The 14,146-nt window shown below is 36.2% G+C and overlaps 1 protein-coding gene across 1 annotated transcript; it reads right to left on the bottom strand.

Annotated features, from left to right (window-relative positions):
- Positions 1-721: 721 nt before the first annotated feature.
- Positions 722-12,862, bottom strand: LOC115265285 (cuticle protein 10.6). The gene is made up of 3 exons (XM_029869771.2): positions 12,710-12,862; positions 12,351-12,605; positions 722-1,331 (listed from the first exon to the last, which is right to left on the bottom strand). Exons 1-3 carry the CDS (start codon positions 12,719-12,721, stop codon positions 1,176-1,178), a joined length of 423 nt encoding a protein of 140 aa, XP_029725631.1. The 5' UTR covers positions 12,722-12,862; the 3' UTR covers positions 722-1,175.
- Between the last annotated feature and the right edge of the window lie 1,284 nt (positions 12,863-14,146).

Below are 14,146 nucleotides of genomic sequence, written 5' to 3'. Positions count from 1 at the left end.
ACTATGGAGAATTTTCAAAAAAAGTTCTCCACGTCGTAGAGCATCCACACATTGATAAAGTCATAGGGTCAAAGCCAAATTGAATTCTTCAAATCTCAATGATGAATGTTGCCGAAGACCGGTGTAGTAATTCCCATACAAACCTATTTTGCTCTTGGGCCACCATTAAATCACCACCGAAATGGCTGAAAATTTGACTGGACTCTAGTTTTGCACCAAGGATTGTAATGAGCATATGGGAGCTTTGAGTTTTAAACATGTTTGAAGTCTGAACTGCCCTAATGGGACATGTGCCAGTAAAACTGCACAATACAACAGAACCTTCGAGTTGCGGTGGGAAAATTTACCGCCAAGTTCAAGAATAAAGTGATGTTGTTTTGTTCAGCTGTACTGGGTTGAAATTCGACGATCTGTGAGATTTCAATGCAATTAACCAAATTAAACAAGATGTAAAATTTTCAGCAAGTTATGACCATCGTGTTTTATGGTATTTTTTTCTAACTTCTGAAGTTTAGAATTAAAAAAGTGTATGATTCTGGTGTTCCAGATATAATTTATCATCATTCTCCATTGAATTTAATATTGAACAATATCTGAAAACAACTTTTTTCCATAGTACTTATTCCAAAGAAAAGGTTAGCGAAAAGAAATCTATGATATTGTACGCGAGAAACAACAAAGGATGTTTCGGATATTGAAGTAGGTAATAAATTGCAAGGTGTTTTTAACTGCGAAATCAATTTGATTTTTAATCTCGTTAAAAATCAAATCGATTTTCGTATAATTTTCAGCATTGTTTTTGTTTCTTTTCTTCACAAATAAATACAGAAAAAAACTATACATCATATGTACACAATTAGACTCATTTTGTTCTGCGCACGCACGTACATACGCACACACGCACGCATGGCCGGACGGACGAACGCACGCGCACACACACGCGGCTGCTATTCGGATGATGACTTAACAGAGGAGGTGGTGCCGGCCGTACAGGAATTGCTATTGCTGCTGCCGTTTGGTTGACATGAAAGTTGGTTGTGATGAAAAGGGGAGCTTTGCGCTGGCGAAGATTCCCACCTCGCACTGAGAGAGGGAACGAGTATATGGGGCAGGTTTGTTGTGTGTCTGAGGCTTTTTCGATGGGGAGGTTGTGGGCGGTGTGCCGTTAAGCTAACTTAGTGCAGGTATCCGTGAGCGTAGGCTGGGGCGGCGTAGGCGTGAGCGTAAGCTGGGGCAGCCACAACTGGAGCATGGGCAACGACGGCTGGGGCATGGTAGGCTGGGGCAGCGTAAGCTGGAGCGGCATAAGCAACTGGAGCCTTGACGGAGACCTGGAACGAGAAGGGGGCATTGTTTGAATAAGTCAATTGGCTTAGGGTGCTAGAATGGGTAAGGTACCCCGGGGCAAGTGGGACCTAAAAAAATGCTAATTTGGTTTTGTCAAGCCAAAAAAATCTAAACATAAATAATTTTAAAATTCCAATGGTTCTAAAAGACATTGTTGGTATATTTCTACTTATTAACGGGCATTAAAACTGTTTCAAAGTTTTTACCTTCTGTATATTATGCATATAATGAAAAGTGGAGCAGATCTTCATTTACTCCGTATCACGGGGCAAGTGGGACCTATTCGGAATGTTTATACAAGTGGCTTAATATAGTTGCTGCATATATGTAAGCTAGCATAAATTATAAATATCTTATACAAATAACTATGTTTAGCGATTTATATTGGAAGAGTTTTGTGGTATCAGGCATAAATTACGTAACACATATAATAACGAAGCACTGAGAAAAAAATGATTTAACGCTAGCAGCCCGTACAACACCAATTGTCTTTTTTTTACACAAAAAGCGCCATAAAGTTAAATGCCAAAAGATTTCCAATCTTGCTTTTTATATAAGGTAGTTGATGAATCGCACCAAAATATTTTTCAAGATTTATAGATTATAGATTATGTTTACCCTTACATAATTTTACGATCATTAAATAAATATTTTTAAATCGTGAACTTTGAACAAGTCGTTCTACATTTTTTTTCATACTTTATGGCCGGTTCCTTAACATTCAGAAAAACTCATTATGCAGCGAAAAACGAAAAAAATAATAGAATTTGCTTAGCGAAAATATAAAAAATAGATGGTTTCGAAAAAAAATATGTTCTACTCCAGACTTAACCATTTTAAACAATAGCTTCATCATCAGAATAGAAGTAATTAACGATTTATTACTTAAGACGCCGATTTTTGCTTCACATTTGTATAAATTTCGATTTAGGCTAAAGAAAGCGAGATCAAAGTATGAAATTGTGTTTGTTTCCTCTCATAGGTCTCACTTACCCCAGATGCTGAAATGCACTAGGGGAAGTGAGAGCAGTTAAGTCAAGGTAATAAATGAAAATAAATTACAATTTTTTCGCTCAAAATAATTTGCAAGCACTCTAAATATTATCCTGGAACCGAAAAAGTTTTGCTTTATTTTTTATTCTATTTTAAAACGACGAATGTAGTAGGGTGTGTTAATCTCACATAGTCAATTAAAAATTACATATGAATAACAATAACACATATGGTCTCTTTATGGTGAGAACAATAACAATTTTTGAATTCAAAGTATCCGTAGGTGTGATACCTATGTTTTCCATGAAGAATGTTTGCCTTAAAAATAAAAAATAAAAAAAAATGTAGCTGTAGGTCTCACTTGCCCCGGATTCTCACTTGCCCCGGGGTACCTTATTAATTTCGTGACATAATCCGGTGAATCGTGATCGGTGCATTGCAGGGAGCTTTGTATGTTTGGTTGAGTTGGCCCGATGCATTTTAATTGGCAAAGTAGGTCACAACAGGTTGACATTTTTGGATCATTGCAAATGCATTAATGCAAGCTCAATTTATATCATTTATATTTGAATGCTGCAAGGCTCAGATCCAGTGTGTCCAATTGTGGATGGAAATGTGTACACAATAAAGCAGCAAGTGGATTAGCAATCCTTTGCTCAATTCGAACAAATAGGGGCATAGTTTTTTTTTGTCATTTTACACTAAAGGGCATAGTAATTGATTCCAAAAATGCAATCCAGAGCTTGCAAAATCCTAAGTGCGATTCATGATCTGTTCTAGCTCGGTCAATCGTTTTCTTAGGTATCTTTACATCTCTTTGTCGTGTTCCCTTAAGACGATTATAATGAAATTGATAGCGATCGTCGTTTTTTTTGTCTTTTCAACGAGATTTTTACTCCGAAGCAAGTTCTTTTTGAGACCCATGGCTTCACTACCCTTTCGAAGGAGGAACTCACATTTTAACATATTCGGAGTGGGAATCGATCGCCGGACCTCAATGTGATAGCCATGGTATTTAACCATCGCACCAGGTCCGCTCCAGCGATCGTCTGCGTTCCTTAAAAAATGTCAAATAAAAATGCCAAAAATTTTAGAATTACACCCAGTCTGCTTTGCACATTCGTTTGTTTTTGTTTGGGGTTTGTTTTGAGTTCTTTTCCTCAATATTTATAAATTGGTATTTCAAATCTGCTTGTAAAGTTTTTTCATACTAAGACCCTCATGATTTTTTTTCTTTTCTAAACAAATGATTTTCTTTCTAGTTTCATTGTTGAAATAATTTTAGGCACTTAAACTTCTAATATTCAAATAATGTTTTTTTCCTTCATTCAATCATGAGTCATTCTTTCAAGTCTTACTGTATTACTAATTGTTTAGAACGGCAAAATCATTAAATAATTGTCGTGTTTCAGTAGCAGCTACTTATTGGCATGTCTAACAGATTTTAAAACCTTTCTGCTCCCAGCTCCATAACTGCTGAATTGCAATTTGTACTGATGACCATTTCGGCCTTATGACCTTCGACCTAATGAACTTGAGTCTAATGACCCAGCATCCCCTGACGAAATTTTAAAGAGAACTGAAAAATCTATAGAGGTATCTCTGAAAAAAAATATTAGAATAACTTGAATGCAACCGGGAAAATTTCTGATCATTTTTTGAAAGAAGCATGTGATACAATTTTTTTAGACAATTCTTGCAATAATGAGCAAGTTCTTGAGTTAGATACTGTGGAGGAATTCTAAGAAGATAACATAAGGAATTATTGAGAAATGCCAGGAAAATCTAAGTAAGAACATTCTCAAAAGAATCTTTCGATATGAATCCTCCAGGGACGATACCTAGAAAAATACTGAAGGAGAATCGCTGGAGAAATGCCTGAACAAACTCCTTCAACAGTTAGGCTACTAGAAAAACCCCCACATATATTATTGGAGAAACAGGAGACTTGTGGGAAAATTCCCAGAAGATAAATTTCTTAAACTATTTCTTTGTTTATTAACCCTAGTAGGATGTTCCAAGCCAACGTAAATAATTGTGTGGAAACTATTATATTATATATTGAATCAGAATTCTGTAATAATATGCATATTTGTTGACAATGGTTGCGTAAAATCGCATTTTATGCCAAATGAAATTTCAATTGCGATTTGGTTTTATATAGTCATCTCCGATCATAAAAGGTGCTACATATTACCGGTAGGATTGCACAGAATCGGATAGAATCGTGAAAAATCATACGTTCTGAGTGTCAAGCTTGAAGTTCACTAGCATCGTATATGTGATTTTTTTGAATCGTGAAAGTCAGCGCTTTACATCGTATATGTATCTGCTAAATCGAGCTGCCTTCCTAGAAATATGATCAAAATCAATGCAATCGTATACAACTATAACTATATTGTGTATTGATCGATTGCGTCATATTAGCTTCGTTTGCGAAGTGAACGAACCCGTAGAAATCGTGTATTCATTTTTTCAGTCCCATGTGATTGATACTGCACATATAATTGTTGAATCTGAATCTCTGAAATCGTAAATGGTTTTGTTTACATATTTGTATGATGGAGAAATGAAAAAAAAAAATGTATTTATCGCAAATTGGTTTTGTTTTGTTGACATATGCCAACTATGGTAGTAATAATTTCAACCAAATATGTCGGTTTTCATACTATTTATATAAATACAGCAAATAACTCATAATAAGTGGTGTATAGATTCCAACAACGATGTGAATTCCGAGCCTCTTGCACGGCACCACTTTTGATGCCACTCAATGCACAATAACAACACTCTCACCATAAGTCTCGCATGCTAATTTTTATTCGTTTCATCCCATTCACTTTGAACTTTCTACTCCCAACTTGCCAATATAGCAAATAGAGATAACTCAGAGTTCTTAATCAAAGGATCTGAGTTCGGTTCCCACTTAACACTTACACAGCGCAACATTTTTTTGTCTCAAGAGCAAACTTATGTGTCTCCGGAGGATTTTGGGCCGCTGAATCCGAATCCGGGCTCAGATTTGCTCCAAGACGTCACAATTTTGACCTATACCTCAATTTATAGGGCAAAATATGCGATTTTGGGCTTTTTTGACTGCAAGCCATTAAACTTGGAAATATTTTTTTTAAGCAATCAAAAGGTTAATTGGTCAATCAACATCTAAATTAACGACTCATGCAATATATTTCGTTTTACTTAATCAAATTTTATAGATTTAAGCATTTTATGTTAGTATGAAAGCTTGCATGCAACTTTTGGAGGGTGACTTGTATGGGATTTATCGTACCTAACGTAAATCACTTAAAACTATCAAATTCGATTTGGTAAAACGAAATATTTTGCATGAGTCGTTGATTTAGATGTTAATTGACCAATTAACCTTTTGATTGCTTAAAAAAAAATATTTCCTTGCTTAATGGCTTGCAGTCAAAAAAGCAAAAAATCGCACATTTTGCCCTATAAATTGAGGTATAGCTAAAAATTGTGACGTGTTAGAACAAATCTGAGCCCGGATTCGGATTCAGCGGCCCAAAATCCTTCGGAGACACATAAGTTTGCTCTTGAGACAGACAAAAAGTTAATTTTTGTTACGCTGTGTTATTGATTTTTTTTATTTGAAAATCTTGAGATGTATATCGGTACACTCAACCCAAGTAACAAAATTAATTTTATAATGCTTTTGAAGTATTCTTCAACACCTGTTCTTTAAAACCATGCATAAACCAAATTGCTCTACAACACGACATCAACTCAACCATAAACCCGCCATAAGATCAAAGAGGCCCATCCTAAGATGCTCTTGGAGAGTTGTTTTTAAATTTCTCTTAAAACTTGTTGTACTTCCCAAGTTGTCCTCAAGGCGAATTGCTCTCTCCTTGTAGAATTCTTCAAGTGCACGATAAAACGATAATAAATTTGTCAGTGTTGTTGTTGATGCAGCTTTTGTGTCGACAGAAAAGTTTGGTGAATTAAATTGAAATTAAAACACAATGAAAATGACACATTATTGTAATCGGGATTAATTTATCACACAAATTAGAAATATTTCCGGGATGTAGCAAGGATGCCAAATGCCAAGCAAAATTCATCGTATATATGTTGCAAGATACTTCCAAAAATTGTAACGCGCTTCCATTATAACGCACTAATAAAATATTTAAAAATATTATTCCTTGTCATGCGAACATTGCTCATGAGTTTTCTCAACATGGCTTCCATTGAAATCTAGGCCGGTGGTCAGTCCATCATCGATGGTTTGAATCATCATCACCATAAGATCGTCTTAAATTTCTTTCAACTCATGCCAGAGCTAAAAGCATAACACAAGAATACTAGGATTTATAATGTTCTCAGTGCAGCCTGGTTGTTCTTCATCAAGAACGTCTTAAATTTATTTCATCTTATGCAAGGGTAAGAAGTATTATTCAAGAGTACTCAGGTTTATAACGTTCTTGATGTAGGTTTATGCAAACTCCGCCGAGAACGTCATAAATCATGTGCGCCAAATTGTAAACAAACAATAAATTATCGCACCGCGGTGGATTTTGTGAACTTCGTGCGATAAATTTAATCATCCCCGGTACCGTTGCCAACCAGGCAGACCTTTTTTCGGGAACCGCCCTTGATGTGGTGCAGCGCCTTATTCCTCCGGTCAGCATTTCCAACAGGTAAGTGATTTTGCAGGTCGATTATTTGACTCCCGATTACAAGGGAATCGACGTCCTGGATGACCAAATCAACCTCATTTCGGATGCTGCAACCGGAGGAACTTGGCACTGCACCGCGTCGCGGTTGGGTTTCCGGGTAAGTGTTCTTGATTGGCAGCAATAACGGAACGGTGAGAATCAAAATCTGATGCTTGAGTTTTTTCTTGTATTTTTCATGTACCAAACTGTTCTCTTGCGAGAACAGTTGCTCTTGATCAAGAACGGATGATTGAAGATAACTACAAGAACCTTATAAAACTGAAAATAAGTTCAACAGTTCTTGTTGTGATTATGGTTTTACGAACTGAACCTCAAGTATTCTTGGAGGTGTTTTTAAAACCACATATTGATGAAGAATAGTTATGCTCAGCTGAAACTCCGATAAGATCAACTAGAATATGCAATGTTCCGATAAAACTATCATAAAAACAAATAAAACCAAATAGAATTAGGATTGTTACTTGGGAATCGTGATTAGATCATGCATAATTGTATATTTATACGGAGAAAATCGGCGAAATCGTATTTTTTTTTCGAGAAATCGTAAATCATGTTGGATATAATCGCAGTACTTGTATATATGTTTCGATATAGCCTCCACTTTAGTATGTATATGCCTGTTTTGTGCATTGAATACGATTTCTTTGGTGCTATATATGTGTGACTATTTCAGTTGCAATTTCAATATAGCAACCAAATTGCTGGCTGAGAGTATAGTTTACAGCATGCGGTGGGCTAATGGTCATTTTTGTATTAGTATTATATGCTGAGTTTGAAAATGGAAAGGAAAAAAATACAGCAAAGTGATTTTTTTCGACACTTTCACGCTTTAGAATCGACTTTTGTTTTATTGGCCGTATTTCATACTCTGATGAAGCTGAAATCTGAACTGTGTATCACACATATTGTGTATCATTATTTTGCAAATTTACACTGAGAATGAATTGTATATTTTTTTTTATTTTGATGTCAAAAGATTTAAACTTGCTTATCTACAACGCAAGATATTTAAATTTGAGTAAATTCAATATATTCGTTTTTCGGCATCAACTCCAAAACTGTTTTACTTAATAATTTATAAATCGCGTTTCGGATTCAGCACGTAATTATGCTTGAAAAATGTGCACATGATTTTTGTTCATTTTTTTAAATGAAGGGCTAAAATTTTGATCAACCTGATGTTATCGACTACATATAAAATTGGTTAAGATGTAGGGTAAAAGCACTTGACTTCGCCACTGCTTTAGTCTTTGCCCCCTCCATACCAATTCCATTTTTTTTCGCCACGGAGACTGGAGCAGAAATTTATGGGAGAAGGGGTTGAAGGCAAGTGTTTTCACCCTATCGATTTTTTTTACTTTTGTTGCTACCAACATACATTTGAATTCAGAATTTCATCGATTTAATTTGTCAATTTCAAAATTTATAGTGTAAACACAGGCCAGAATAGGTGTTGTACAAAATCAATTTGCACACGATTTACTGTTTCAGTACTACAAATAAACCAGACTCCCATGACTCCCAAGTTCTTGAAATTTCAATGTTTCCTGTGCAAATTACTGACATGTTTGCGTGTCTCAATCATTGCAGGTTTGGGCTTAAAATGTATCATAATTAAACTTAAACATTTTCAAATTACCAGAGAAAGCTTTGAGTTTAAATTTAAAATCGATCTCAAGTTCATTTTTTGAGGAAATCATAGTAAATCCGATGGAACAAAAAAAAAGAAAAGGGATTTTTAAAGCTATTTTAGACATCACGGCTTTCAGTGATCTATTCACTAGAGCCGTAGCTTGTAATCTTAAATTTTGCCTTAAACATTCTATCATAATAACACAGTTTAGTGGAGTCGAATAAAACATTTTCCACAAAATAAAAAAAAAATCAATAAAATAAATATGTTATAAAAATAAATAAAAAAAAATTCTAAATGTTTTCGAAGGATTCCAGGAAAAATGTAAAGAAGTAAGAATGTTCAAAAATAGTAAAAACTTCAACAATATCTCACAAAATCGAGAAATTATAAGAATCACCTTCCAAAACTTGTTTAAAAAGATTTGAGATGACGAAAAATGATGTTTAGATCGAAATCTAAAAGAGGGTTAACTTCATCTAAACATACATGTATAGTGCATGAGAACATAATTTTGTTCAATAGTAATTTCTTCTGAAATTCAGAGGACTCCAATGAATTTTCAAATGATCCTAATTTTCTAATAATGCTTCTCTAGCACTTCATTTTCAAGAGTTTGGGACGAAGTTTAAATGGAAGTAGTTAAAGAAAAGTTTTTAAAATACTGCCGTTATTTCTGGAAAATATAGTCTGACTTCATGAGAGACCAATACCAAGAGTTTTTTTTTTATCTCTTGCTCAGTTTATAATGCATCAAAATGTTGAAATTTGGTACAAAAGCAAATGTGAATGAGGCCGTTACAAAGATTTATTCCACTTTTTTCACTTTGATAAAAATAAAAACAAATTAAATTTGAAAATAAAAATTGATCGGCTTTGTTAGCAAGTTTTTAGCATGATGAGATATTTTGATTTTTTTTATCTGCTCCTCAAAATTCAAAGTCCAGCCAAAAACTTTTGTAGGTGGGGAGACAAAAAGTCAAAATGAAATTTGTGTCAGCCTTAGGCTGACACAAATTTCGATTTTCTCTTATGTCACCGCCCCCTCGGAAAATTTTGGTCGGAATCCAACATTTTGAGGGGGGACACAAATAAAATGTTCTAGAAATTTAAAAAAAAATAAGGTGTAATTAGAGTTCACCAGAAAATTTCCTAATAAATCCGATGAGTTTACCGATTTTGTCTAATTGTTTGGATATTTTTCCATCAAATACATTTATTATTTATCATCCTCCCCCTTTAAGAGTCAACGAGCACTGTGACAAAAGAAGAAAATTAGATTTGTTCCGGCCTTATTGGTAACACAGAAACTTCAGAAGAAATTATCTTTTTTTTTTATTTTTTTTACCGGACTCTTTTCCCCATATTGAAAGAGTAGAATAACTAGCCACAGAAGTTAAATGTCGCGACTGTTGGTGTGATTAATATCTAGTTTGCCACACACTCACAGTGTCAGCAGCGGTACTAGAAGTGTCAAGTTAATTTTGTTTACCAAAACAAAAGGTTCTCTACACGAAGGACACTTAAAAATAGTAAATTATTGCAATTAAAATTATTAAAATATTTAATAGAGAAAAGTGACTACAGCGCCATGGGAGTTCTAGTGTATTTCTATTATTAAAAGCCTCATTCCTGAGACTCCAGGTAATAAACTCAACTGCCTCAGCTCTGCAAATGGCATCATGAAACAAACAAAACAGAATCTCTTACGGAACGATGAAGATGTGCTGAGTTATTATGTAATTTGAACAATAAATTACATATGAAAGGATACATTGGTAAAGAAAAATAATTGGATGCCCAGTGGAGATTATCACCACCAATAACCTTTAATAATTTTTACTATCCTATTAATTTTTATATAATTTCTTAACATTTTTTTCTGAAAATTTGAGAATAAAAATAAGAACTTTCTTTAAAAAAAATCAAGGAGCGATTTAATTTTGAAAATTTGATTTCGATTGTGGAAATCATTCGTGGAGAAATCTGTGGAACAAGCACAGGCAAATTGACTTCACGCTTCACACATATCTCAGAGTTCTTCTTCTATACGATTAGTTCAAATGATCTGTAGTTCACAATCTGCTGCTTATGCCTCCTACATAGCGGTTTGAAAAACACAACGTGATAAGCATTGGACGATTATTGAACGGGACGGTTCAATCAAATCGAAATTTGATTCAAGTGGTACGTTTTTGTCTGAGAAATAAGTATGAATAAATGCTTTTTCAATACACCCCCTGTCATTTATAAAAGTTCTAGTAAACTTCGTTTGGATTTATTATTTTCCTGATGTGTTACGGTTCACAGAAAAAAAAAACACAGTGTATGAAATCAGTTTAAAGTAAAAGCCAATGTCCTTACGAAGTAGTCATGTTTTGGGCTCAAACCCTATGTTTCAAGCAATTCAATTGGTATGGAATTGAATGGACTGGAATGTTAAATGTCATATAATTACAATCTTCAAAAACCTTTATCCTTGGATTTTTTAATTTTTTTTTGTAGAAAGCTGACTTCACCCCTCAACATTACCCAAGTAGTTCAGGATAATAACATGCTTCTTGCTATTTCCTTGAATTATTATTTTAAATTCTGAAAACAACAATTTTAGTGTTTTTTTTTTGTATAAAATGGGTTCTTCAAACAAGTTCCAATAAAAAAGAATGTATTTTTTTTTTTGCTTTACCCAATTATACTTAAAGAACAGCGAATTCAAAAAAGTAAAAAAAATGTGAAAAATATATGGAACTGTGTAATTGTGTTTTTTTACTCTTCTACTGTTTTTATAAGAAAGGATCAATTATTTCTCAGATATGTAGATTTTCAGACCGTCTGGAATAGCATTTGTCAAACTCTATTTTTTTTTTTTTTTCAAATTTGCTGTAACATAAATATGGCTGGGTATACGAAATAAAAATGTATAGTTTTTCATTGTAAATTGTATGAAGAGTTCATCTTTGATATCACAAATCTCAAAAATTGTTTTTATTTGCCTGTTTTAGAAATCGATGTAAAAACATTGAAAAAATAAGCAAGCAGCATTTAACTATCCTGGGCTACTTGACAAAATTAAAGGCTGGTAGTCATTTATCTATATAAAAATAATCGATGAGAAAGATGTTTGGAAAATTGAAAATGAATTACTTCTAGCAAACATCATGTCAATCCAACAAACCGTTTTCGAGTCATTATTTCTTGAAGACAAAAATTGAAATATTTCCATACTCACTTTCTCTAGAAGTGAATATAACATTCGAAAACAATTTATTCTGTATGATTTTTCATACATTCATAGGGTAAATGCATCCAACGTTGAATATTCACATGAGTGATTTTCCCTCGCCCAGGTGCACTACTTGACCTTTCCCACATCTCTAGGAAAACCTATGCCCCCAGCACAGTAGTTCCCACAGCTAGCACAATTAAATCGTGACTCTAGCAAACACAAGGCTTAATAGAACCATTAGAATACTACACAGCATCTGCGGTACTGAAGTGCCCTTTTCAATCGGGTGGGTTACAACAGCACAAAGCTCCCTCGATCCAGTATGCGACAAAGGGTAATTACCCTGTCAACTTCATGGCACACAATCCACAACATCCCACCGGAGAAACACTAGTGCCTAGTAGATCCTTCGGCCGACAGCAGTGGCGACGACGGCACTTACCTTGTAGGTGTTGGCGTACGAGGTGGCCAATGGAGCGACGGCCTTAACGACTGGGGCATGGTAGGCAACTGGGGCGGCGATGCTCTTCACGACTGGAGCGTGGTAGGCCAGAGGGGCATGGTAGGCAGCGGCCAGAGGAGCGTGGGCGTAGGCAGCTGGGGCATAGGCAGCTGGGGCGTAGGCTGGGGCGCTGTAGGCCAGAGGAGCTCCGAGGTATCCAGCCGAGACGGCGGCGAAGAACAGAGGGAGAGCCAACTGGAACGGGAAAACGGGAATTTCGATTTTAGATCACTTCACTATTCTCGTCACTGTGACGCGTTCTGAGATCACTCTTCAGGACACTTGGAACTTCAACTCACGAACTTGTACATTTTGATGTGGTTTTGGTTTTCTGTTTTTGTGAGAAGAAAAATTCACGAAAGCTGCTGAGGCTTTGTTACACTTGGAGACACTGAACTGGAATGCTTTTCGGAGCTTTGATCCTGACTATTTATAGGTAGTTGGAAAATCTCGACGGTTGTTGGGGTACCCTTCTGAACTCTGCACCGCGAAGTTCTGGCCGAGGGAAGGTGACACATGCTAGTGCACTCGCGCGCGCGCACACACACCCAAACAAAAGACGCGGACGCCGCACGACTAGTGCAAATACCAGATTAAGAACACGCCGCATATCACCGCCGCCGCGTGTGGAGCTACGAGAGAACGAACCTCCACCACCCCCTACCAGAGAGAGCGGCGGCGGGCATAGCCGTAGGGTAGCGCGAATAAGAACGAATAGTAAGCCTTACCTCTGCGTCGACCCAAAGCGCCGACCGATCGACGGCGGCGTGGCGCAGAATCAATTCAGCTGATCGCTCTTAGTACAATCTCCTAGTGGCTCCGCCTTTGTCCCTTCACCTCCCCACCGAAGATCTTTCGAATGGGGCATTATTATTATTTTCGTTTTCCATCGGCTAACCGTCGTCGTTGCTGTCGCGTGCGGTACCACCAGGAGGGTTGGTTGGTGGGTATTTTGTTCTGAATCGGCAAGCGATCGAAGCTACCGCGTGACGACGATTTACCACCGGCTGGCTGGCTGGCCGAGGCGGGTTGTTGGTGGTCGTGCGGAGTAACAGAAAGAAGAGAACAGCAAGGAGGAGACTGTCCGACATGGGAAAATAACAGCTTGGGGCTTCCACGCGGATGGCAGTGTTGCTGGGGTAAATGAGCTACTAATTTGTGTCAATTCAAAGGTAATAATAACTAAATCTGTAAACAGAGTCATAAGTAAAGTAAGTACCGTCAAGGCGCCATTCACCATGGGGGCACCATTCACCGTGTGCCTTCGAATATTTTTTCATTATTTCCATATTATGATTGAATGATATGACAATTTCCCTTCAATTTCACCAATACAATGTTGTATTGGTGAAATTGAAGGGAAATTGTCATATCATTCAATCATAATATGGAAATATTGAAAAAATATTCGAAGGCACACGGTGAATGGCGCCTTGACGGTACTGTTTTTTTTTTCTTTATGATTTTCATAATAGACTCGACCAGACGAGACGAGACGTTGAAAATAAGTATTCTTGACAAAGTATACGAATATCAGCTCTACTGGCTACATTTTGAGTGTTGAGCTAGTTTAAGGTGAAACGGGACGCCGTGTTATTTTTCCTATCTTGCCTCTCTTTCTAACAATTTGCCTCGCGATTTTGATGATGGTAATCTCGAGTTCTATTGCACTGAAGATGATGAAAAACAATCAGCATGTGCAGTGCAAGTGAGCATACACAATGATAGGTTTTTGT

This window comes from Aedes albopictus, chromosome 2 (genome assembly GCF_035046485.1).
Source record: "Aedes albopictus strain Foshan chromosome 2, AalbF5, whole genome shotgun sequence".
In the NCBI taxonomy this organism is placed as follows: Eukaryota; Metazoa; Arthropoda; class Insecta; order Diptera; family Culicidae; genus Aedes; species Aedes albopictus.
Note: the sequence above shows the minus strand (reverse complement) of the source record. Positions and strands in the feature narration are given on the sequence as shown.